At 43.1% G+C, this 25,490-nt stretch overlaps 1 protein-coding gene across 5 annotated transcripts in view; it reads left to right on the top strand.

Annotated features, from left to right (window-relative positions):
* Window positions 1-25,490, top strand: part of CSMD1 (CUB and Sushi multiple domains 1) — a 2,022,178-nt gene that overhangs the window by 1,734,866 nt on the left and 261,822 nt on the right. For all 5 annotated transcript variants that reach the window (XM_045451804.1, XM_045451793.1, XM_045451792.1 and 2 more), the window contains 2 exons: window positions 16,904-17,095; window positions 22,502-22,640. In XM_045451804.1, coding sequence (XP_045307760.1) covers window positions 16,904-17,095; window positions 22,502-22,640 — 331 coding nt within the window. The remainder of the gene's footprint in view (window positions 1-16,903; window positions 17,096-22,501; window positions 22,641-25,490) is intronic.

Genomic DNA, 25,490 nt, shown 5'->3' with positions numbered 1-25,490 from the left:
TGTACGTGGTCTCTTGATACGGACACCTCACTCAGCCCGTTCGGAGAGTCATCTTGGCTGTGGCCTGTAGCCACAATTTATTTCTTTATATTGCTGAATAATACTCCATGGAATGGGTGTACTAGCTTGTTTAATCATTCACCCGTTGAAGGGTATCTGGGTTATTTCTAGTTTGGGACTATTACGAATACAGCTGCTATAAACATTCATGCACAGGTTTTTGTGTGAACATAACTTTTCATTTCTCTGGGATAAACGCCCAGAAGTCTAATTTCTGGGTTGAATGGTAATTGAATGTTTAGATCTTAGCGGCCAAATGATTTTCCAGAGTAGCTGAACCATTCTACATTTCCACCAACGATGCGTAAGGGATTCCACTGCCTTGCATCCTCTCCCGCATCTGACGTCTGTGTGTATACACGAAAACGCAATAATGTACAACATTAACTGTGCTCATAGAGATTGTGCATTCCGCTAATGGCTAATCATTTTGAACACCTTTTTATGTGCTTATTTGTCATCTGTATATTCTCTTCAGTGAAATGTTGCCTTCTGCCTTCTGCCCATTTTGATTAGATTATTTTTCCCATCTTGAACATTCTTTATGTATCTTAGATACTAGTCCTTTGTCAGATATATGGCTGTCAAATTTTTTCTCCCAAGATGTAGCCGATCTGTTCAACTTCCTAACAAAATCTTTCACAAAGGAAAGTTTTTAACTTCAGTGATGTCTAATTTATAAACTTTTGCTTTTACGGATCCTACTTTTGTTTTCATGTCTAAATGCCCTGCCCTAAACTCTGAAGATTTTCTAAAACTTTTACAGTTTTACCTTTACAATGGAAATTTGTGATTCATCGTGAAATAATTTTCTTGTAAGATGTGAGACTTAGGTCAAGCAACCCTCCACCCTTTACCCTCTTGTGTATTGCTCTGGTACCACGTGTTACTTTTGAAATGCAGAGAGAGATTTCTTTCCCTTCGCACTTGAGCAAACATCAGTTCCACTCTGAAGGGGGATAGGTCTCAGTAGAATCCATGTCTCCAATTATTGAAGGACTCTCACATTTTCAGAAATGAAAGGGAATATGTTGAGACACAATTAGGTGGCGCTTTGTAGAATTCAGACCACTGTCTTTCACTTAGGGTCCAGGCTTGAGTGGACACACCCTAATGAATGAGTTAAGATTTTCCTTTCTGTGTATTTTCTAAACCTTTTCCAGCCACTAAGGCTTTAACATATGCAACAGAATTTTGACTGCTGGCTAGTGTTTATCCTATGAAATACAAAGTATGTGATCCTTAAGAAGATTTCTCTATTCATGAGTAGAATCTAACCTAAAAGAGAAACTTTCAGAAAGTTGATAACCTGCTCATGTGCATAAAGAGTTGAATTCATAAAGAATTTAAATCCATTTTCTTAACCCTAGAACATGAGAATTGATGTGATAATGCCTACTGCTTTCTTAAAGATCAATGTAAGGGTAAGGAAATGTATCAATGCAGAGTTATTACATGATAGTTTTCTACCCCAGGGGCCAACAAACTTTCTCTAGAAAGAAATAGTAAGTATTTCAGGCTCTGTAGGTCCCATATAGCCCATGCTGCAATTGTGTAGCCCTGCTCTTGTAATGTGAAAACAACCGTAGACAGTAAATAAATGAATGGTCATGGCCATGTCCCCATAAAATTATATTCACGAACACTTGAATTCCATGAGCACAATTTAAATTTTTTGCGTCATGAAACAGTATTTTTCTTTTGATATTTTTCAACCACTTAAAGACATAAAAACCATTCTTAGCAGGCCAGCCCCATCAAAACAGATGTTGGGCCAGATCTGGACCACAGGCCATCAACTCCTGTTTTAGACCAATAAAAGCAAAATCAATCAGCTAGTGCTTTAATATTTGCATTTGAATCGCCAATTCAATTAATTGGAGGGTGAGAAAGAAAGTCCGGTATCTCTCCTAAGTACACATTTAAAGTTGCAAAGGTACTTTTATGATGTCCAGTGAGAAAAGACAAATGTATTTAATTGATCACCGTAATTGATTTGTAAACTCATCCAAAAGTAAATAACCTCTAACAGACTCAGCAGATCTAATACTATAATACTGAGATGTCCAATCCTTCTAAATATATGACAACTGTACACACGTTGTTTATTAACTAATTCATCCAGTCAGCCAGTCAGGCCGTATTACCGAGTGTCTTTAATATGGCAGGCACTGTTCTAGCAGTTGGCTACGATTGAGTGAATGAAACAACAATCCCTGTTTTGCAGAGCTCACATTCTTGCTAAACATATGTGAATTTTCAGTTGTACTTATAAATGCGCACATGTATTCCATTCTTTAGTCAGGCAGTTAAACAGAGGGGCCCCTGGTCAGCTCAGTCGGTTAAGGGGCCAACTCTTAATTTCGACTCAGGTCGTGATCTCACGGTTCATGGATTCAAGCCCCGTGTCAGGCTCCGTGCTGACAATGTGGAGCCTGCCTGGGATTCTCTCTCCTGCTCTCTTTCTACCACTCCCCTCTCATGTATGCGCGCTCTCTCTCTCTTTCTCAGTAAATCAATAAACAAGCAAACAAACAAACATTAAGAAAAACAACTCCGAGCACTGAGGCATTCTAGTGAACATATGAGTGCACACTGTTAAGTGTGTTTTCACGGACTACTGCTGTGGTGCTCAGAGTGGGTGTTCACCTCACCCCATGAGCAGTTGTTATGAGCACATCTCCCTCCTGCACCAGCAACATTCCTAACTGGGCCCCGGGGGTTCCGGGGCCAGGCCCACACTAGGACTGCCCCCATGTTCCACAACTGTTACCTGCATTGTTTCCATCACAGTGTACTGCTTACCCCTCCTCTTCGAGAACCCTGTCTATTTCCCTGAGTGTTACTTTTCCATAGGCAGCTTTCAGTGACCTGTACTCCACTTCGTTTCTTCTTTTCAGATGTTTATTTACATTCTAGTTAGTTAACCTACAGTGTAGTATTGGTTTCAGGAGTAGAACCCAGTGATTCATCGCTTCCATACGACACCCAGTGCTCATCCCAACGGGTGCCCTCCTCCGTGCCCATCACCCATCTAGCCCATGCGGCTCACAAAAACTAGTAACTTTCCACTTTGCATTTATTCCACGTCTGTCATTTATTCAGCTTCACATGTATGTTTGCTGCCTTTCTAGACATTGCATGGAAACACAGCTCCCTTTGCCGTTTATAAAAATAAATATCCGTAATTGAAACCTAGTTTCCGAATAGGAGGTCCACATCAGGAAATCATTTAGACTAAAAACAATTAAACACCTCATTTCCTTCATTCTTCTTGGTGCCCATTGTAAATGTCTATTATTTTTAATTAAATCTGAGTTTCTATCACACACTTCAGTCTCGGTTTGCGTCACACGTAATATATGTATAAAACTGTACGTTTATTTTTTGAGAATTGATTATTTAACTTAATTATCTTTATTTCACACATAATTCACCTTTATGCTGAAACATATCCTTTGTTATATCATGATAATGCTTATAATAGTTCGCTGTTTTTTTTTTTAACTTTATTTTGAGAGAGACAGAGACGGCATGTGAGGGAGGGGCAGAGAAAGAGGGAGCGAGAGAACCCCAAGCAGACTCTAGCTGTCAGTATAGAGCCTGGCATGAGGCTCCGACCCACAAAGCCATGAGGTCATGGCCTGAGCCGAAATCAAGAGTCAGACACCCGGGCGCCCCTACTTAACTGTTTATTAAATATGCATTATGGGCCAGACCTCAGGCCAGGTGCTTTAACTTCTTCATTCAACCAGTATTTATTGAGTGCCTACTGTGTATAAGGTACTGTGTTGCGTGCGTGGCTTATCAATGAGCAAGACACATGTGGCTCTTGTCTCAGGAAATGTGCCATCTGGTGAAAGTAAAATCAGGTCAGTAATGGAGCCCTGTGGGACAAGTCCTCTGGCTGGAGAAGGGCAGGGGCATCTATCCGGAAGTTGAAGGGATCAAGGAAAGACTTCTCGAGAAGATGATATTTAAGCTAAGATCGGTAGGATACGTAGAGTTTGTTAAAGTGGACGAGGGTGAAGGGGGACCTGTCTCTAACCATGCCGCGTGTATTTGCAGGGGTGCTGAGATGAGAGAGAATGTTAAGATTATTTTGTCAAGGCCATGTTAGTAGTAACTGAAGCGAGTCTATTAAAACTAACTTAAGAAAAATATCGTTATTGGCTCCCATGTTACGAAGAGTGAGGGGGCGCCTCAGTCGGTTAAGCGTCCAACTCTTGATTTCTGCTCAGATCATGATCTCAGTTTGTGAGTTCGAACCCCATGTCGGATTCTGCACTGACAGCACAAAGCCTGCTTGGGATTCGGATTGTGTTATTGAACAAGCGTTAAACCAGAGTGTGTTATACATCACAGGCAATCTGCTATAAGTATGCAAAGATAGGAAAAAAACTCTGTCCCTTTTGTGTAAGGAGGCATCAGCTATTACATACGTGTTCTCGGGAGAGACCATAACCAGTGCTCAAGCAAGAGGACTCGGAAACACCGTTTACTGTGACATAGTTCGTCCTCGGTTAACCTGGTAGTTAGATAATCGGGTAGCTCATCCGTGTTGGTTCATTGGCTGTGTATCCTGGAACGGTAAACTTCTCACACCCTTATGAAAGGAGGCGGGCAGTTTCGAGTCTTGGTTCTGGTGCCTGCTGACCGTCCTGTGCAGACTGGTTTAGAGGAACACCAGCTTGCTGATGAGACATTTCAAAGGGATGGCTCCCAGCACCTTGAAAGAGATCGTCCTACGTCAGGAGGCTGGCAAGTGGCCTATTTAGCTTCTTAAAAAAATCAGCGTCCATTTCAGAGAGACCGAGAAAGCATTAATTGCAAGTTTACCAAGTACGTATTCTAAGAAACAGGGAGAAGTCTCTTCCTTTCGTTTCCAGCGGGTGGAACTGAGCCTTGACCTGCCCTTACGGGTACCGATGGAGGGCTGGCTGCAGCTGCGTGTGCACCAAGTACCAGCCATGAGCCGGGCTGTGCCCCTGAGGTAGGGACAGGCTAACGGATTGAGTGTGCCTTGTGCGAACCAAGGACAACTGCTAGACTGTCATTTCCCTTACCTCCCCGGATGCGGGGCCGAGGCCTCCTGTAACAAAACACAGATGAGCGGGGCGCCTGGGTGGCGCAGTCGGTTAAGCGTCCGACTTCAGCCAGGTCACGATCTCGCGGTCCGGGAGTTCGAGCCCCGCGTCAAGCTCTGGGCTGATGGCTCAGAGCCTGGAGCCTGTTTCCGATTCTGTGTCTCCCTCTCTCTCTGCCCCTCCCCCGTTCATGCTCTGTCTCTCTCTGTCCCAAAAATAAATAAACGTTGAAAAAAAAAATTTTTTTTTTAAATAAAAAAAAAAAAAAAAAACACAGATGAGCAAGAAACAAACGGGCAGGAACTTGCTAACCCACGCACCTCGTGTATGCCCGGCGGTACTCAGGGAGGCGTGTCTCCCCTGGTGCCTTCCCCACTTGCCAGAGTACCAGCCTCAACCAAAGACAAAAGAAGAAGGTGTGTGGGGAGGGGAGCCTCCTGCAGGCAGGCTGGCCAGAAACACGCGGTCAAGCAGGGAGAAGGTGGCTATTGCTGATTTGAGCTGCTACCTTCTCCAGGATTCGACTCTCCTGGGATTAAGCCTTTCTTCTCATCCCGGTTCCGAGAGGAGACATTCTTACAGATGGGATTTCCTTTCGTTTCTCTTCCAAAAGGGTAACCTCTACTCTGTTTTCAGAACTTCTCTTGTGTCTGCTGTTTCTCAAAATTATCTGCGCAAAGTAAAGCTGTGCCCATAGGAATATTATGGGGTGGCCCTTTCTACCACCCTTCGGTGCCATTTACAAAGATGGGAAATAGTAAATGCATAATTAAATAATTAATCAAGGAAGGAATTAAGAAAACCCCTGGGCTATTTCACAAAGGCATAATAGCAACGTGCCCACTTTCCTCCCTAGATGGTTTCCAGGAATACCTTCCTGGTCTCTTATCAGCATAAAATCCAGAATCTCCCTCTGAGGGATTCTCAGCTCTCCCCTGAAATACCCAGGTAATGAAGCGTGGGTTTGCACACTTGGAAAAGGAGTTGTCTGCTTCTGAACACGTGGGGTGGGCAGGGCTGAGCGTCTGTCCCTGGGACATCTGAGGCTCCAAGCCGCCTGGCGAAGCCTTCACGGGGTGGCTGTTGAGGATGGACCCTGCCTTCCTCCCACACGAGGGCGTGCTGAGGGTGCCACAGGCTGTGTGCTGCCTCTTACTCTTAACATCCTCCTTCCAAACTTTGTTCCTCAAACAACAGTCACTCATCATTTCACTCCTCGGCGTCCTACAAGGCCCCGATCTCAGCCACTTTCAGTGCTGAGTCCGTGCCCCCCATGAAGGCTTTAGCCCTGGCTGTCCTGCCTCCACGATTTACCTTTGGGGGGCCGACTTGGAGAGGCACACCAAGTCCGAGCTGCGGGGCGCGTTTGCCTGGAAGGGGATCTCCAGCCCTGAGTGGAAGTTTACCCCTCGCACAGAGGTGTTTGTACAAACTCACTGCCCTCCACCAGGCGACCTACAGGCTATGTGTTGGGGGAAGGGTCCTCCCATCAACACAAAAGGTGGCTTTTCCTCAGAGGATGGGGAGAACCTGGTGAGGCTTTTTTGAGTGGCAGTAGAGCTCGCGGGGCCCAGAGGCAACGGCCAAGAAAGCATCCGTGGAGATGTCTTTGGTGTAAAAAGGTGACTTTATGAAAGCACAGGGACGGGACCTGTGGGCAGGAAGTGCCACCCTGGGACCCTGAGGAGAGACTGGTTATATACCCTGGGGCTGGGAGAGGTGAGGTCCAGGGGAGGTTTCCAGTGAGACTTTCATGTGCTAAAGACTCCCGGATACTGGAGGCCTGGCCGTAGTCAGGCTAAGGTTTTTCCCTCCAGCCAAGCCTTAGCATTAGGTCAGGAGGGAGTCCTGGAGAAACTCAGCTCTGCCTGCCTCAAGTATCTGTCAATGGGCTGCAGGGTGTAAGGACATTCAGTTCCATCTGCCATCACTATGCCATCACTATGCCATCACTATGGACGGTGATGTTGGGGCTCCAGGAAAGTGAGTCTGTAGGTTTCTGGAGATGAGGCTGTTGATCAGATTGCCTTTTTCTTGTGATTTACTAAGATATTTGTAAACTGTGGAGACCCGCGTCCTGCCTGACTGTGATCTCTGTCGGTTTGTCCTTTGCTTTCTTTCCTCTCCTTTGTCCCTGGGCAGCCAGGAGAGCCTGAGGAATGTCACACACATCCCACCTTGGGGGAGGGGTGCGGTTTGCAGCCTGGCAGCTTGTCTTGCCCCTCATCAGACCCAGCCTACGTTTACAGGACTAAGAGGACCACCCAGGAGACCATCCCAGGTTCCAGTTATTTCAGCTGTGCCTGCAAACCGTAAGAAGGAGCTCAGGGGCTGTCCCCTCCAAAAAGCCTCCCGGGCATCCCATACAGTCCCTGCCTGGCCAGTAGCTTTTTATACACTGTAAATGGCATGTCACACATAAGAGCTTTCCTTAATAAGCTGAACACCATAGGTTATACTTGCTGTGCAGGTTATGTTCATAGCATATGTACAGCCTCTGCCGTCTGAGGACTGCAGTGGTGCTGTTGTCTGTAGTTTTCCATACAGGCGTGAAGTGTTGTGTCTGTTGAGGTGTGCTGCAAAGGGCTGGTTTAAAACTCTGTATGCTAAGCAAACTTTTATCAACTAATAGCTCAGTCAATAAGCATTTTTAAGTGATGTTTAAGAAGCACTCAAGGGGCAATGAAGTTTTGGGGTGATGGAGGGTAGGGGGTCAGGAACAGATGGCCAAGAAAGAATTCTTGAAGACGTCTTTGGTGCAAAAAGGTGATTTTATTAAAGCAGGGCACAGGACCCATGGGCGGGAAGAGCGGAGCTGGGGTTGTGAACAGTGCCTGGTTTTATGCTTTGGAGCTGGGGGGTCAAGTCAAAAGGGTCAAGTCACAGCCCCCAGAGGGACTGTGATTCCGCGAAGCAGGACTCAGAGATGCCAGAGGCCCGGCTGCTGAGGAGTTCAGGTTGTTTTCCCTCCAGGAGGCATTAACATCAGGACGCTAGGGCGTCCTGGAGAGATGTTCTGCTCCGTATTTGCCACAAGTCTGGTCGGTGGGCTGCAGGTTATGAGGGCATTTAATTTCACCCGCCACTTCCTTCTTGCTTTGTTCCCACATCACTATGGAGGGTGATGTTGGGGCTCCCGGAAGCTGAGCCTACAGGTTTCTAAAGATTAGGCTATTGATAATATTGCCTTTTTCTTGTAATATACTAAGATATTTGTAAACTGATGGAGACTCAGTCTTGCAAGACTGCAATCTCTATCAGTTAGCCATTTGTATTCTTTGCTTTTCTTTGTTCTTGGGTGGCCAGGAGTGCCTGAAGAATATTACACACGTCCCACCTGGTGTGTGTGTTGGGGGGGGGGTGCGCTGCTGGTGTGCTAGCTTGTGCTTGGCCCCAGCTTGCCTTATGGTCCCTTATCAAGGAGTACCTGATGCATTTAATAGGACATAGCCCAATTTCTTCATTTTTATTTCATTAGAAATAGGGTCTTCAATGTTACAAATTAGTTTTCCAGTTGGAAGGGAATTTGAGTCCATTTCAGGTTCTTCTTTAATAGCTCTCTTCTGTCTGTACTATTAGAAACAAGAAGGTCCATTGCGTTCACATGAAGTGGAGCATGGCTTTGGGCTCTAGGTGCCCGGGGACAGTCTGGGATTGCAGTGGGCAGAGAGTTGGAGACATCCTTTAGATTCTATGGAGCCTGTGGAAAGTGTGTCTATGATCTGAAGTGTTCCACAGAACCCCTTGGGAAATCGAAAAGCTCCATATTCATCACCTCAGGAACAGTACCTTCTTTTTCTAAGGTAATAGAGGGATAAGGCCGATGTCACTAAAAGTATTATTTCCCTTTTTTATGGCGAGAAACCAGAAGGAGTCAGAGTCACCGAAATCCCATTTGGACAGAAAATATTTAAGAGAAAAATGACTAAAAGGTACATTGTGACCCATCAAAGAACACAGTTGTGAAAAAGAAATCAACACAGGCTTCATCATTAGCTTTGTATGACCCTGAAGACGGAGAAGAAATTTCTGACCCCAACACAGTATCTTTGGTTGGGGGCTTTTATGTTAGTTCCTGGATAAGCATTATCACCTTCACCAGGAAACATCTTTCCACAGTTCATAGCCAGGAGAAAATAAAATGGCATTTATTTCAAAGATCCAACCAGTGTATCTCCCCTTGCATCGTGTAAAACAGTTTCCTTGACTTCACCTCAAGTGTTCTCGTTGCTTTTTTCATCCGATTTAAATAACCCTGGGAACGGTTTATTTTTACTTCATAATTCTACAAGAAAAGAGGAAACATTTGGGGCTAATTTCAATTCGACTAGACGTCGTGGTTGATCTACTGGTAATTTCAAATAATCTTTGAAGATACACAAGCAAGTGTATGTATCCTTTCTAAGAACATGTAAAGAGCAGTTTTATGACAGCCCACACTATCATATAATTAGCCATCTATGTGCTTGCAGTATTTCTATTGACTAAACAACATGAGCTTCAGGAGTATATAACTTTTTAATGGTGTGCTCTGGGATTATTCTAGATATTCCAATGAAAAGTTGGTTTGGAAGTAGAAAATGTACTTGTAAAACAGGATTAAACATGATACCATCGAAGGACATAGAACCATCAGTACAAGCCACTGTTTCATATCCTGGTGTTCTGTGGATCTTCATTTGGAAGAATTTGAAGAGGTTCGTCAAGAAGAATGTGCTCTATTACGTGAATTTAGGAAACACTGGATTAAACTATTAAGAAAAAAGAAGTTTCTTTACTGCAGGATTTCTCTGAACCTTTAATCCCTGGTATGCAATGTGAACGTATGAGAGGGAACTAAAGTACCCAGTATTTGCCAATCTTGTTTGACCAAATACCTGTTCATAACCTACAGAAGAGTGTTCTGTGGAGTACTGATTTTTGCAAGGCTGATGCATCTATTGAAATTCTTGTTCACGCACAAAATCTGTGCACCTTTGCGTAAAGCTTCATTGTTGGGCGGTGGGTGTTTTTGCTTTTAATAAATATTGAATACGAATTTGGAAAGAGAAGTGATTAAAATATGTCTTCATTTTAACAATTACAGTGAGGTTCATCCATGATCTCCTTGGCTGTTCTTCTAAACTTTCATTTTAAATTATTTTCACACTAAATAAACTGTGGCAGAAATTAACACTTGGAACTGCATATGTAATCATACATATGACCATTTGCTTGAGAAGATGGAGTTTGTTTTGAGTATATGCGGCTCAGCCCAAAGGAGAAGTTTGGTTAATGTGCAGTAGATTTGCTTATTTTTATTTTTATTTTTATTTTTCCTGAAGCCCAGTGAAATCTCAGCAAAGGTAGAGGACAAATAAATATTAGACTCTTTAGGAACATTCCTCAAATAGTAAACTCAAGATTGCTTATAAAATACTCCTTCAATACAGGTACCATTTTGTTGCCTAGATGGTGGCCACTTAGGATTCTGGGGATTGAATTCTGTAATTACTGTTCTATCTCATATAAATGGGTGGCTTATGGGTGGGGCGCTCCTGACGTTCTAACCAAAAGCTTCACATCCTGAAGTCTGTCCTGCACTCCAGCGCTATACCAGTCTTATTTTGGGGTAATGAGTTTGCTTTCTGCTCTGCTTTCTAATCTTTGTACTTATCAGAAAGTGGGAAACTAAAAATATGTCCTTCAGTGACTGTAAAATGGCATTTCTTGCCCTCTTCTCATCGGAAAAACCTATTCTCAAGCTCTGATGCTTCCTTTCCTCTTGATATCTACTGAGACCTGTATTTCCAAGGAAAATGCTCCTTCTTAACACACCCGAGGTGATAAATAACAACAGTGGTGATGAACGGTATGATATGCCAGATGTCATTCTATGGAATGAAGATATAACTATAGTTGAGGGGCTTCAATGTCTAGCCTTACAATAAAATAGGTACTTTGACAACATATTTACTGAAAATACATGAAAGACGCTGGAGAAAATTGTTGTTAGTCTTTAAAAATGTATAACTGAGCCTATAAGAAAATAAGGAATCCTCAGAGGTCCTAGAATCATGTGAAATAGGGAGAGATTATGAAGCTCAGAAGTTGGCTTTGTCTTGACAGCATCTGGGGGTCAACAGTGATGCCAGGCTTCCATTTTGAGAGTGCAGTGGGCTGAGGAAATAGGAAGCCAGTTAAAAGATCTTTCCGATATTGGAAATATAACTGGACACCTCATATACATTTAGAACTCTTGGGGGGGGGTGTTTACTGTCAGTATAAGGGAGAATAGAGAGAGAGAGAGAGAGAGAGAGAGAGAGAGTAACAGATATAGATATACATGATGTAGAACTCATAACCACAAGCTGATAGCAAACTAGCTTATAGATGAATTCCTATCATCTGTATGGTTTAAAATGCATCACTTTTCTCATAAATATAAATTTATTGTAAAGAGGTAGAAGGCTCCTAGTATTCCAGGTGCATGGTAAAATCAAATGTGAATCTCCTCTGGATGAATGTAGCTTTAGAGAAAACCACAAAGAATTTCTATGGCTGAATCTTCGAAAAACAGAAGTGTGAATTCAAAACTCAGAAACACTATAGTTTCCGTGAGATATTGGAATTATTATCAGATCAAAAAGTCTGAAAAATAAAAGAGAAGAACAAAGCTGAAATTATCAAAAATCCAGATTTCAAGATATACTACAAAGCTGTAGTAATCGAAACAGTATGGTCCTGGCACAAAAATAGACACATAACATCAACAGAACGTGAGACAAAGCCCACAAACCCATGTGTATATGGTCAAGTAATCTTCGACAAAGGAGGCAAAAATATACAATGAGGAAAAGACATCTTCAATAAATGGTGCTGTGAAAACTGAACAGCCACATGCAAAGGAATAAAACTGGACCACTTTCTTACATCCTACACAAAGATAAACTCAAAGCAGTTTAGATACCTAAACATGAGACCTGAAATCTTAAAACTCCTAGGTAAAAAAAAAAAAAGAATAATATTAATATTCAGAATACATAACACCAGAAAAAAAATAACCAATTAAAAATGTGCAGAGGTGCTGAGTAGATATTTTTCCAAAGAAGACATCCAGATGGCCAAGAAACACACAAAAAGATGCTTAACATCACTAATGATTGTGGAAATGCAAACACACCTGTCAAAATGGCTAGAATCAAAAAGCCAAGGTGTGATAAGTGTTGGTGAGGATGTGGGGACTAAAGGAACCCCTGTGCGCTGATGGTGGAACTATAAATGGTGACCCATTGTGGGTAACAGTATGGAAGTTCCTGAAAAAATTCAAAGTAGAACTATGATACCATCTAGTAATTCCTCTAGTGGGTATTTACCCAAAGAAAACAAAATCACTAATTTGAAAATATATATACACCCTACGTTGCTTGCAGCATTATTTACAATATCTTAGATATGGAAGCAACCTACGTGTATGTTGATAGATGAATGGATAAGGAAGTGGTGCGCGCACACACACACACACACACACACACACACACAATATTACTCAGCCCTAAAAGAATGAGGTTATGTCATATGTGACAACATGGATGGATCTAGAGGGTATTTTGCGAAGTGAAATGAGTCAGAGATACAAAGGTGGATACCATCTGATTTCAGTTATATGTGCAATCTTAAAAAAAAAAAAAGAACATACAAACAACAGCAAAAAAACAAAAATAGACCCGTAAATCAGAGAAGAAATTCATGATTGCCAGAGGGAGGGAGTAGGGAAGGGCAAAATGGGTGACAGGAGTGGGAGATTCAGCTTCCAGTATGGAATGAATAAGTCATGGGGATAAAAGTTGCAGCATAGGGAAGATAGTCAGTGGTATTGTAAGTGATATGTGGTGACAGAGGGTAGCCACACTTGTGGTAACCACAGTGTAATGAACAGAGTTGTCAAATCACCGTGTAAAATAAAAACAAAGGAGCCAAAATGTGAGTAAGTAACAATATACTATATAAATAGCCAAATATATTTGAAAACAAATGATGCATGGTAGAAAAGCACAATGATGGAAAATTTAAAACTCAGTGTCCTGTTAAGATAATAAACTGGAGGGGCACCAAGGTGGCTCAGTCAGTTGAGTGCACTGCTCTTGATTTCAGCTCAAGTCATAATCCCAGGGTTGTGGGATCGAGCCCTGCATCAGGCCCCACACTGGCCACGGAGCCTGCTTAAGGTCTCTCTCTCTCTCTTTCCCTCTCTCTCTTTCTCTACCCCTCCTGCTTGCACTCTCTCTCTCTCTCTCTCTCAAAACTAATTTAAAAAAAGAAAATAAGTTTGATGCAGATGGAGATATGAAAGGATGATAACTCTCAACAATTGCCCAGAAGAGAGAACCAAGTTTGCAGAGATTTTTTTATGTTTATTTATTTATGACCAGAGGGAGAGAGAGAGAGAACACATACATGAGCAGGGGAGGGACAGAGAGAGAGAGAGGGAGATAGAGGATCTGAAGCGGACAGAGGATCTCTGCACTGAGAGCAGAGAGCCCGAAGCAGGACTCGAACTCACAACCTGTGAGATCATGACTGCGCCAAAGTCACATGCTTAACTGACTGAACCACCCAGGTGCCCTGAGAGAACAAAGTTTAAAAAGATTATAAAATGAAAGGAAGGTTAAGAGGTATGGAAGATAGAGATATTTGCTTAAATTTAATTTGAGAAGTGAGAAACAGAGACATTTGACGAGATGATGGCTTAATCCTCAGATTCAAAACCTCCAGTAAATTCCCAGCAGAGTTAGTAAAAGGAAAATCATGCATAGATGCAATATTATGAAAGTTCGAATACCAAATACAGAGTATGATCTTATTGTAGTTTCAGACTGAAAGATGACGTGGGAAAACTGGAAGCCAGAAGAACTAGAATAATTTTCTTAACAGTAGTGAGGGGCGGGGGGAAATCCCAACTAGTTACTGACCTGGAACTATAAACTCAGTAAAAATTTCCTTTAGGAGTAAAGAAGAATTTAAAATATTTTTAAAAAACTAAAGTGTTTTTGGACAAAACGAAGATAATTTACCACCACAGGACTTGTTTCAGTCAGTTATTGCTGCATAACAAAGGACCCCCAAACTGAAACACTGTCTGCTGGAGCAAGTCTATTTGATTTTATTATTTTTTTAATGTTTATTTATTTTTGAGAGAGAGAGAGAGACAGAGTGCGAGCGGGAGAGGGACAGAGAGAGAGGGAGACACAGAATCCGAAGCAGGCTCCAGGCTCCCAGCTGTCAGCACAGGGCCCGACGCAGGGCTTGAACTCACAAACTGTGAGATCATGACCTGAGCTGACATTGGATGCTCAACTGAGTGAGTCCCCCAGGCACCCTGGACCAAGTCAATTTCAGACTGTGGGTCTCCACCTTCGGACTATGGGTCTCCACCTTCAGACTGTGGGTCTCCACCTTCAGACTGTGGGTCTCCACCTTCACTCTGTTTTAAACTGTGGGGTAGCTTTGCTTCAAGGTCCAGGTCTGCAAGCCGACTGACAGTCTTGCTTCATGTTCCTACTCTTCCAGGACTCATAAGTGTGTCTTTTCATGGTTAGGGCAGAAGGGTAAGAGGGAAACCTCCTTGAGCCAGCCTACACTTGTGCTCGCATGGTATCAGCCAGCTGCTAGCAGAATGAGTAAATTGTGGCACTGATGCAGGGAAAACCGTGTGCAATGACAGTAACCAGAGCATCACGCCTGAATGTGGATGACTCACAAACATGATACCCAGCAAATAGAAAGTCTCGTAAGAAGCCATAATGTGTGATTCCATTTATAGAAATTCAAAAGGGAGGCCACCCATGCAGCCACTATCGGGATGCATCCATTTATGGTAACTATCAAGAAAAGGAACAGAATCATAACCATGAAATTCAGGATAGTGACTTCATTGGGAGTGGAGGTGCAGGGGTGGAGGGGGGAGAGTGCAGGCATCGATATGTATTGATAATATGGCTGAGTGATAACATTCTGTTTTTTAATCTGAATGGTGTAATAGTTGTTCCATTTTTTGTGTTTTTAATAGTTTTAGATCTTCGTGGTTCTGTATTTCAATATATAATAAAAGCCAATTAGTGAAAAATGGTGTCTGGGTAAGGCAACCTGTGCCTTCAGTCAGCTTGGAGAGACAGGTTTGCAAGGTGCCACACGTGATGTTCACGACAGATTCAGTAAGTTAGATATTTTCCATTTGTTCCGATTAGTTAGCTGAAGGTCAGTGAGTTGAGGCGATCTGGGTCCCAGGGGGCAAGGCTGGGCGCTGAGGCAAGCCTGACCTCTCCGAGGAGCCTTGACGTTCGTCCTTTTCCTTCAAGCTTCAAACCTGCACAGCCGAACCCTTCCCCCAGAGAACACAGGGCGCGGCCTGCCCTGTTTTGCATGTCCTCACTTTTATTGAAATCACAGCTGTCTAGCCAGATACGTCGCGAGGTCCCAGAATTCCCAGACCGAACCAGACGGGAAGCCCAAAGCACACAGATCCAAGCCCGCACGTTTCTGGCAATCTGCACACGTCAGGATGGGCAGCATGCTGGCTGGGTTGTGGGGCAGTCACCGTTTCCCTTTCTGTCTCGCTCAGGAAGCGGGTGTTCTGTGCCCTGGCGCCCTCCACAAGAAGAGCTAACTTTCCATCACAGTCCCTTCGGCCCTGAAGAGGGAGCGAGCTCGCCGTTGTAGGTGAAAGTGAAAATGGAATCCCAAAAATTCTTTTCAGTTTTGGACCCTGATGGGCGTCTTCCTCAGTTTTAGTAAAACATCAAGTACGAAGCAGTGACAGAAACGGGAGACAGTGACAGGACTTTTCAGGCCATTACGTTTCAGTGCGTTGTGGGAGTTAAAATCCTGGTCCAGAATCTGGGTGGGAAAGTAGTTCTGTTGATTGGACTCACACGGGGCTGGTGGCTGATTTGTGGGACGTGATTTTGGGTGCCTCTATTACAATACGCGCTCCATAGGACTTCAGAGGCTCCTGTTCCGGCTGACCCCCAAAGCTCTCTTACCAGCTGGTTTGGAGATGCTGGTCTCTACTAAACTGACTTGAAATTCCTAATATTTAGATTCTTTTTTGGACCAAGAATCATCATTTTCAGAATTTTGTTGAGATTAGGATGACCATTTCATTTGTTGTCCGAATCGGAAGTGTTTTGAGAGCGAAACGGGATTATTAATCATTTTACCATGAAATGGGGTTATTAATAATTGCACCAAGAAAATTACAGCTATCCACGAATGGTATCCTGGTTAAGACCGACCCGCGTCTTCTCTCGCTGGCCCCCGTTGTAATGTCAAAGGTCATCGTGAGCTGGTGTTGCCTGGAAGGCACAGAATGTAAAGGAGTTTGTCCTGTTCTGTTTTACTCCACGTTCTTTGAGATTGTGGTGGTTTAATTAAGCATTTTCAATCGTGGTTTATATTTTCGTTTAGATACTGTTAACGAGAACAGCGGAGGAGAATGTACGTGTGCTTATTAAGGATAGCATACTGCAACTCCTTGATACATTCCATCACTGGCTGCGTTTTCAACAAACTTTGCTTGTGTCTGTTCAAAGTGAGCATTCTCAGGATGCAGGTTTTTGAACGTATCCCTGGGAATAGGAACTCTTCATACATTCAGAGGCAGACGGAAGAATCCCGATTCCAGTCAAGAGGGCCTCAGCACACAAGAGCTCCCTCACCCGTGCAAGCGTGGGGACCCCGTGTGCATCGTTTGACCCGGTATTGCCTTTGTTCCGCAGCATCCATCGCGTCCACCTGCAATGACCCAGGCCTGCCTCAGAACGGCACCCGCTACGGGGATAGTAGAGAGCCGGGGGATACCGTCACCTTCCAGTGTGACCCCGGATATCAGCTCCAAGGACAAGCTAAAATCACCTGTGTGCAGCTGAATAACCGATTCTTCTGGCAGCCAGACCCTCCCACGTGCATAGGTATGGTACAACAGAAAATAGACATGTTCTGTTTCGGAACGCATGCACGCCACTCTAAACGTTGCTCCATAAATGTGTTCGTTCTTCAGAAACATGTCTCACGTGCCCTCTGGTTCACAGACTCCATGGAGATTTCACTGTAAACCTGGAAACTTTATTTCATTAGGTGAAATAAAGGAAGCGGTTTACTTAATGGGCAGTAATTGATAGTTACCTAACGTGTCCTAGCCTCAACGGACCTTGTAAAAATGACTGTGACTCAAAATTCTGGGTGGCTGAGGGGCGCCTGGGTGGCGCAGTCGGTTAAGCATCCGACTTCAGCTCAGGTCACGATCTCGCGGTCCGTGAGTTCGAGCCCCGCGTCGGGCTCTGGGCTGATGGCTCAGAGCCTGGAGCCTGTTTCCGATTCTGTGTCTCCCTCTCTCTCTGCCCCTCCCCCGTTCATGCTCTGTCTCTCTCTGTCCCAAAAATAAATAAACGTTGAAAAAAAAAATTTAAAAAAAAAAAAAAAATTCTGGGTGGCTGAAAATTCATAACCCTTCCTTTGCAATTCTCATTTTTGACATAGAAACATGCCCTTCAGCAAAACCTACTCAGTAAGAAGTATTTTCTTTTTTTAGATGGTTTTTCCATAATATCAGTATATTTGAACAGAATCCCGAAAACTAGAGATCATACTGCTTTGGTCAAAATGAAGATAAAAGGAGAACCATGTTTTTGAAATTCACTAGGATTTTGTAGGTTGACCTTACTCAAAGGATAGCAGCTGGTTTTGCAGATTTCTGTTTGAATAACTATTCACGGAACTCTATCACAAATACGGTTTTAGGGAAACACATATTTTTGTATAAATAGTAATTACATATAGAGTGTCCCTCCATTCAGTCAGCTGTTTGACCATAAATACCCCTTGCACCTTATTTTTGAAAGGAACCCTGCTAAGCTTTATTATTTTAATGAACCGTCACCGTTGAATTTGGACTTCTTTATGATCTGCTTGAAAAAGGTAAAATTTAATTAATCTGTGAAGAGAGGAAGTGGTCATGAAATGATATGCACATGGTTAATAGGCCATTTTGCATAGGGTGAACTTGAGGGGATTCTGTGATTTAAAATGATTTCTATTATCATCGACGCAGCAGTAGAGAGATTCTCCGTGGTCCCGGGGAGCTGTGCTACGCAGCTCATAACTTATCACTAAGTGCTTAGAGGAGTTTGAAGATGGATGGGATCCGATGGTTCTGCTCGTTAGTGTGTGCAGCCACGTCGGAGAGCTGCCTTTGTTTACCTGATGCTTTGTGCCGCGTCTACCTTTCATAACTCTGTGGGTGACATTCTGCATTACATTGCAAGCCGCCTCATCTGGAGATTTGCAAGATTTCTGCGTGCTTCTTTCTAAGATAGAGTGATTGCCTATAAATGCAACGAGCATTTTAAACCATCACCCTGTTTTTAAATTGGGAATGACTCCCCCCAGTTTGCATGATTTTAATCTCATGGGGGAGCCGTGCATCTATCCATTGAACACTTTGAGATTATTTCTCAGTTGGCATTAATGTAGACATTGGGAAAGTGTGACCATCTTCCCAACTAATCGATCGCCTTTCGTTAGTTTATATCTTAGTGACATAGTTTTGACCAATGACTAGATAAGCCAGTTCCCAGCAGAGAAAATAGGCAGCGTTTCTTCTGCATTGAGTATCAGCACCAAGGACAGGCTAAACTCACCTGCAGGTAAATGAACATCAATTATCTTGGCAGCCAGGCCTGCGCATATAGGTATTATGTAACGGGAAAATAGAAAATGTGTATATGTGTATTTGGGAATAAGTGAATCTTATCTTTTCATTACATTTTAAATATATATACATACATACATATATATATATATATATACGTATATATATATTTTTTTTCTTTCCCAGAAACGAGGCTTATGTCCTCTGTAAGAAACTTGTCAACTGGGGCATCAGCTGATCATGTCTTAGCACGCACATAAATTCTGTTCTTCTGATTTAAAACAGTTTTTCTTTTATCTTCAAGCCTTTTTTTTCCCCCTTATTAAAAAATAATGCATGTTTAGTTAAGGGGGAAAAGAGGACAAAAAGCTGTCATCTTTCTACTTGGAGGCAAATACTATTAACACAAACATACATAAGTAAGCTTCATAATTATTTTATGTTTATCGAATCTATTTCCAAAATGTTTTTAAGTGACAGCATCCTATTTTGTCAATTGCACTTTGACTTACCAGCGCGAAACAAAATGAGGATCTTTTTGTGCCGTGATGTGCTTTCTGTGTGTTCTTCATGACTGCACAGCATCTGAGTGGATCTGCCTACACGGGCTGCTCTCGTCCCCTCTGACTGTGCACTCAGAATCGCTTCAGTCTTCCCCCTACCACAAAGATTGCCAGAATGAACCCTCTTGTTGCAAAACGCACCCTTGATATAAATGACGTATTTCTACACACGTATGTGTTTCTTAAGCTTTTAAAACATTTTTCAAAACTCAGAAGGGTTGCGCCAATTTACATTACCAACAGAGCCATGAGTGAGTGTTTATTTTCCTTAAAGGAGGCAAAAAAAAACAAAAAACAAAAAACAAAACCCTGTTCTTATTTCTTTTTTTATTGTTATTTTTAATGTTTATTTATTTTTGAAGGAGAAAGAGAGCATGAGCCAGAGGAGGGGCAGAGAGAGGGAGACACAGAATCTGAAGCAGGCTCCAGGCTCTGAGCTGTCAGCACAGAGCCCGACGCGGGGCTCGAACCCACGAACCCCGAGATCATGACCTGAGTCAAAGTCAGCGCTCAACCCAGCGCTGGGTGGCCTGCTAATTTCTTTTTCCCCTTTTATTATTATTAGTGTTTCCCCTCGTATCTTTGTTTCTTTCTCTCTCTTTTCTGAAATCCCTTAGCCTCTCACCTGCTGGCACGTTACTCATATTTCCACCACCTCGTCTGTTGCTGCTAATTTTTGCTGTGGACTGGTTGGATAGCTCCCTTTTTTCACTTATCAAAGGACTCCAATGAATGAGGCACTACCTTTGGGATTTTTTTAGCGGATTCCCGAGGACTCATCTGCAGACCAGAGGACACTAACCACTTTCTCGTTCTGCATGAGGATCCCTCAAAGTCCCCGTAATCTCTCTTTCCTCACATAGGCTGCAGTACCTTTTCTCCAACTCCAAGTTGTAAATGGCTCTCAAGAGCAAGAATTTGCCCTAAGTTTGCAGAAATTCATTCTGTGTCATCCTCTTGCCCTGACCCCCAGGGCAGCCCTTTCGAGCCCAGTTAGGCCATTTGATGGTGTGAACGCTGAGTTGTATCGAAGCAGAAACACGCATGTGTCTCATTCAAGTGTGCTGCTTCACACCGTGAAGGATGGAGGTGCTGTTGGTACGTTAAGGAGGGGATCCTAAGGATTGGGGAAGGAGGCACTGGGGATTGATACAGATTTGTGGGTTTTGTGTCTACGTCCATTGCCTCTGGAGTATTTCCCGAAGTGCCTGGGTCACGTTCTGTACGCAGTGCTAGTGCTGTCCAAAATATTTTGCAAGCTTTCAAGTTACAACCTAATGAAACTAAACTGAAGAATGCCTGACCCAAAGAGAGAACAAACACAGCCAGACAGTGCTACTTACTTCCCCTGGATGCTCTTGGATAACCTCATTTAAAAAGGCCTCCTTGGATCTCTCAGGATAAGACAGGAATGCCTCTTGGTTTCTCTTAAGTCAGTACCTTGTGTCACCCCCACATTCTTCCTGCTGGCAACACCCTGCTAGCCGGTGTCCTGAATCTGTCATTCTGCATCTTGCAAACCCTGCATGCGGCGGAATCTTCTAGACCCGGAGGTACCTGCTCCCTCCATCTCAGCGCCACCTGCCTCCACCCGCGCCTCGCCTGGCTTTCCTCTGTCAACGTCCACTTGATTCTGGGAGAGCCGAGTAGACAGTGGTCCCAGCAGAGTTTATTACAGTCACACTCGATGCTGGGGGACATGTGGGTTTAGCCATTTTTGCGAAAATTATATGACTCTTGAATGTATATCTGAATTTATTATAATACTAGTGATACTAGTTAGAGTTTGCCTTTAGTGAGACTGAAATCATAACAGAAAGTAATAGAATGTGTTACATTTCTTCTTATGGAAAATTAAAGTTTTCAGGAATGTTAAATGAGTATTCAAAGACACAATCGTTACAAAAATTAGAAAGCACGTACACTGGCATTATTCACAATAAAAGTCATCTGTATGTATGTCTCTGTATAAAAGATTGCCAATTAGGGTGTTTCTTTTTCTACTTACCATTTTTTTTTTTCTCTTAAATGGATATATGGCCAGTGATGTGAAATAAGATATATAGTTTAGGGAGAACATTATAATTTAATTGGGCTGATTTTTTTAAGACAACTTGGTGAGACATCACTGTATTTGCTGTGAAGAACCATCAATCTTGTATATTCATCCGTGCATCTAAAATGTATGCCTGTGAATTTTGCAGTGTTTTAACACCTTTAAACATGATGGAAGATTTGACAGAAATCCTATGTAGTAAATGAAACCATCCTAAACATTTTGAAGTTCAAGAATGAAAATTGGCTTGCCTATTAACACCACTGAACTTCATAATTATTATCTTCCTAACGTAAATGTAAACACAGGTAGTGAAAAAGTGATAGGTAAAAACCAAGTAGATTGATGAGTATCATCGAAAGCACTGTTCTCTGATACTAACATGCTGAGCATTGTGATTACATTCTATTTTCCAGATTGATGTTCTGGCTCAGTCTGTTACGGGTTCCATATTCCCAGATGTCACTTAAATTTTGTGTTAGTTTTGTCATTTTGAATTGTATCCCAAACCTTACGTATATCAGAGGACTCTGGGGAATACCTGGCATAACGTGTATTCGTTCACTCCACAAATATTCCCTGGATACCTGATCACAACTGTGCCAGGTGTTAGTGAGACACAGGTGAACAGGAAGCATGCCTTCTAGAAGAAGTCAGCAATGACTTTGTGAATCCTACGACAGGACAGGAGAATCAGCAGGACCATAATGTGACATTCGTGGCCATTTCTTTCCCTTTCCAAGTGTTTCTGTAAGGTGTATTGTGTGCATTGTAGGAGTGTGGGGGAGTAAAGTCATCTGTTTAACTGGGTAGAGCTTAAAATCATAGCAACTGAACTTTATTTGTCAACAGTTACAAATCCTCCGTAAAAGCAGGGTGGGACATTGTATGAAATTCATGAACAAGTCCATGAAAAACATACAGACCTCCTGGGCCTTAAATTTTCATCCAGATAATTGTCTACTAACCTGACACATGCTGAGTGCCCTTGATGAATTCTGTGATGTCCTACTTCACCTTGACCAGCATTGTCCCTCTTCCGTGGCAGCTGCGTGTGGAGGGAACCTGACGGGCCCAGCGGGTGTCATTCTATCACCTAACTACCCGCAGCCATATCCTCCGGGGAAAGAATGTGACTGGAGAATAAAAGTGAATCCAGACTTCGTCATCGCCTTGATATTCAAAAGGTACTGTCTTTTGCTGAATCCCCCTTGAGTAGACTTTTCAAGTGTCACACCGAAAAATTACCTCACATATCCCTTCATAAAGTACCTGGTTTTACCTTGAGTGACGCCCTAGATGTTATTCGAATAGTTACTACATAGGGCCGCATAATGACCTAAATGGAAATACACGTATCTGTACTTTTGCTTTCGAGAAGTCTGCTTATATTAGGACATGGCAGGAATTACTTTTAAATACTATCCCGCATGCAATATGTTCCACATGAGAAGGCTGAATTTACAGAATATTCAAGAAAAGTAATAAAAAAGTGGTACAGATACACTTAGTATGATTTCTCATCAGGGCACTACAGAGACAATAGGAGTATTTCTCTAAATGCGTGATAACAAAATCGTTTCCGCAGTACATCTTGTCTGACACTCCCACAGGTAGCCCTGTTACCATCACTGAAATATCATGACTTCATAGAACTTTGAAAATAGAAATTCCTCTAAATGTGGTTGCTGTAAAGTCTGAATTAATAGACATTACTCTTTAAAAAATGATTGCTGACTTATCCCTGCTAAACCAGATGGCGGAGTTTCAAACACTGTGATTATTTTATAAATGTAAATTCTATAGGACTATCCTATTATTCGTATCTGGTGTACGATAATTGCATTTTTTCCAAATCCCACGATCTTCGCCTTTGTATTTTGATTATTGATTGAACTAAATGAAGGGACTTTTTAAAAGGCACCTGGTTCTAGAGGCCGTCTTACTGATCTCTTAGCTCTCCAGGGTGAAGTGGTCTAAGTGTATCTATCTATCAGTTGAACACGTTTCCTTTTCTGATGTTTACGTCACCAACCCAGGCCTGGCCATGATTATCTTTCACTTTCTCCTCCTGATGGGATCTGAATCAGTATAATTTTAAATGTCCCTGATTCTAAATGTTAAGTCATCCTGATAAGCCATCATGTCTTCAATTTACTCAAGCTGCTGTAAATTTACCCAGTGATGAACCCTTATTATGCCACTCACTCAGCCCTTGTGCAAAACCACCGAACATTTGCAGCTGTATTTTTGGGTATCTCTGTAGGTTTTGTGAATGCGAACTTCTACCAAGGCCTTAAAACCTGGAGATGCCTCTGGCACCGTGAGATTAGAAGTAAATGAACAATTGAAAGCCTTTTAGAGAACACGGGGCCTTAGAAGTAGGAGTTTCCTACCCTCCAGTGTGTCCTAGTGTCCTTATCAAGGTTCCCTCAGGGCGATCCATTTGATAGTATAGACAGAAGGCAGCTTTATAGAGGTTTTTGTTTTTCCTATTTATTTTACCCACCTCTCTGGAAGAGAGGTGAAATAGAAAACCTCCAAGTTTTCTTCCAACTTCTAGATTCTTAAGTCATTAGCTGACCCAGTGTCACGGAAAAATCACACATGTGTGACTTCTTCCAAGACGCGGACAACCGGACAAGCTGCGGGTGCTCAGGTGGGAGTGACCCTCAAGCCTTACGACTGGGTCTACTGGGTAGATGGGAGCAGGGAGCCAGAAGTGCTGGGTGGGGACAGGATTTCACCTCCCCAAGCAAAGAGACGCTGGCCTTGACACGCGCTGCCCAGACGCACGGTTTATAGGGAGTCAGTAAAGTCACGTGTGCTTCTAAGGGCCTGGGGAGCAGATGGCACGACTAGCAGGAAGGACCAAGCACTGTTTGACCTGGAACGTGCACTCCAAGGCCTTCCCTGGGTCTTGGGGTCTTTGGGAAGGGTGACTCATCACAGGTCCCTGTAGACCGGGGAGCCGAAGATACACATTGAGACTCAGATTACATTTGGTTCAAAAGCTGGGCCACACTTTGGCCTATTTATTGGGTCTCATGGATCATGCAGAATTAAAAGTGGATTTTATAGGGGCGCCTGGGTGGCTCGGTCCATTAGGCGTCTGACTTAGGCTCAGGTCATGATCTCACTGTTCGTGAGTTCGAGCCTCTCCGCTGTCAGTGCAGAGCCCGCTTCGGATCCTCTGTCCCCCCTCTCTCTCCGCCCCTTGCCCCTCTCTAAAAAATAAAAATAAATTTAAAAAGGACATTAAAAAATGGATTTTACAAGTAGAATCATGATGAATTACAAATGTCACTCCAGACTTTAGTGCATGGATTATGGTATATCCAAAAAGAGAGCGAGAGAGAGAGGTCAGACTATATTTCCTTTCTGTGACTCGGTGTATCTCCAGTGCTTAAATATAATCTGTAACAGTAATGAGCTCCACCGGTTAATGGGGACACAGCATCCCCAGATTCTAATAGCATTCTTATAAAGTATCCCGAATAAAATTCTTCCTCCAATCAGCTTCTTCTGTTTGATACAATTCCTGCTGACACCTTTCGGTTTGGTCATGCCTGATCTTTTACTTCTCCATTTGTGATTTTTAAGGAATTTGTCAAGTAAGCAGACTAAGGAATCTTTTAAAGCTCCCTTAAAAACTATGTCCAGGGACTTCCCGCAGGGCCCAGTGGAACCTTGGCATAAACTGGGATGGCACGATTCAGGACTAGGTGCAGTGTTAATGTTGGGTCCTCCGTGGTGCCCACTCTCGGTGGCTTCCTTCAGAACACCCGGGGCAATTTCTGGAGAGACCTTTTGTTCCTATTTCATCACCTGGATCTCCAGGTAAACTAGAGCCACTTAAACAACGTCCACGTTAGTGATGATAAAGCTTCCTGACTCACCATCCCTATTATCGAAATACGCTGCCAACTGAAGGGAGACAGAGTGGATGCTGCTCGGAGTGAGTCCTTGCTGAAGACACAAAGGCCCCGACTCAGAGATGAGGAAGAGGTGGAAGGCCAGTCAGAAGGCATTACTTG

The sequence above is a fragment of the Leopardus geoffroyi genome, chromosome B1, assembly GCF_018350155.1.
Source record: "Leopardus geoffroyi isolate Oge1 chromosome B1, O.geoffroyi_Oge1_pat1.0, whole genome shotgun sequence".
NCBI classification, from domain to species: Eukaryota; Metazoa; Chordata; class Mammalia; order Carnivora; family Felidae; genus Leopardus; species Leopardus geoffroyi.
Note: the sequence above shows the minus strand (reverse complement) of the source record. Positions and strands in the feature narration are given on the sequence as shown.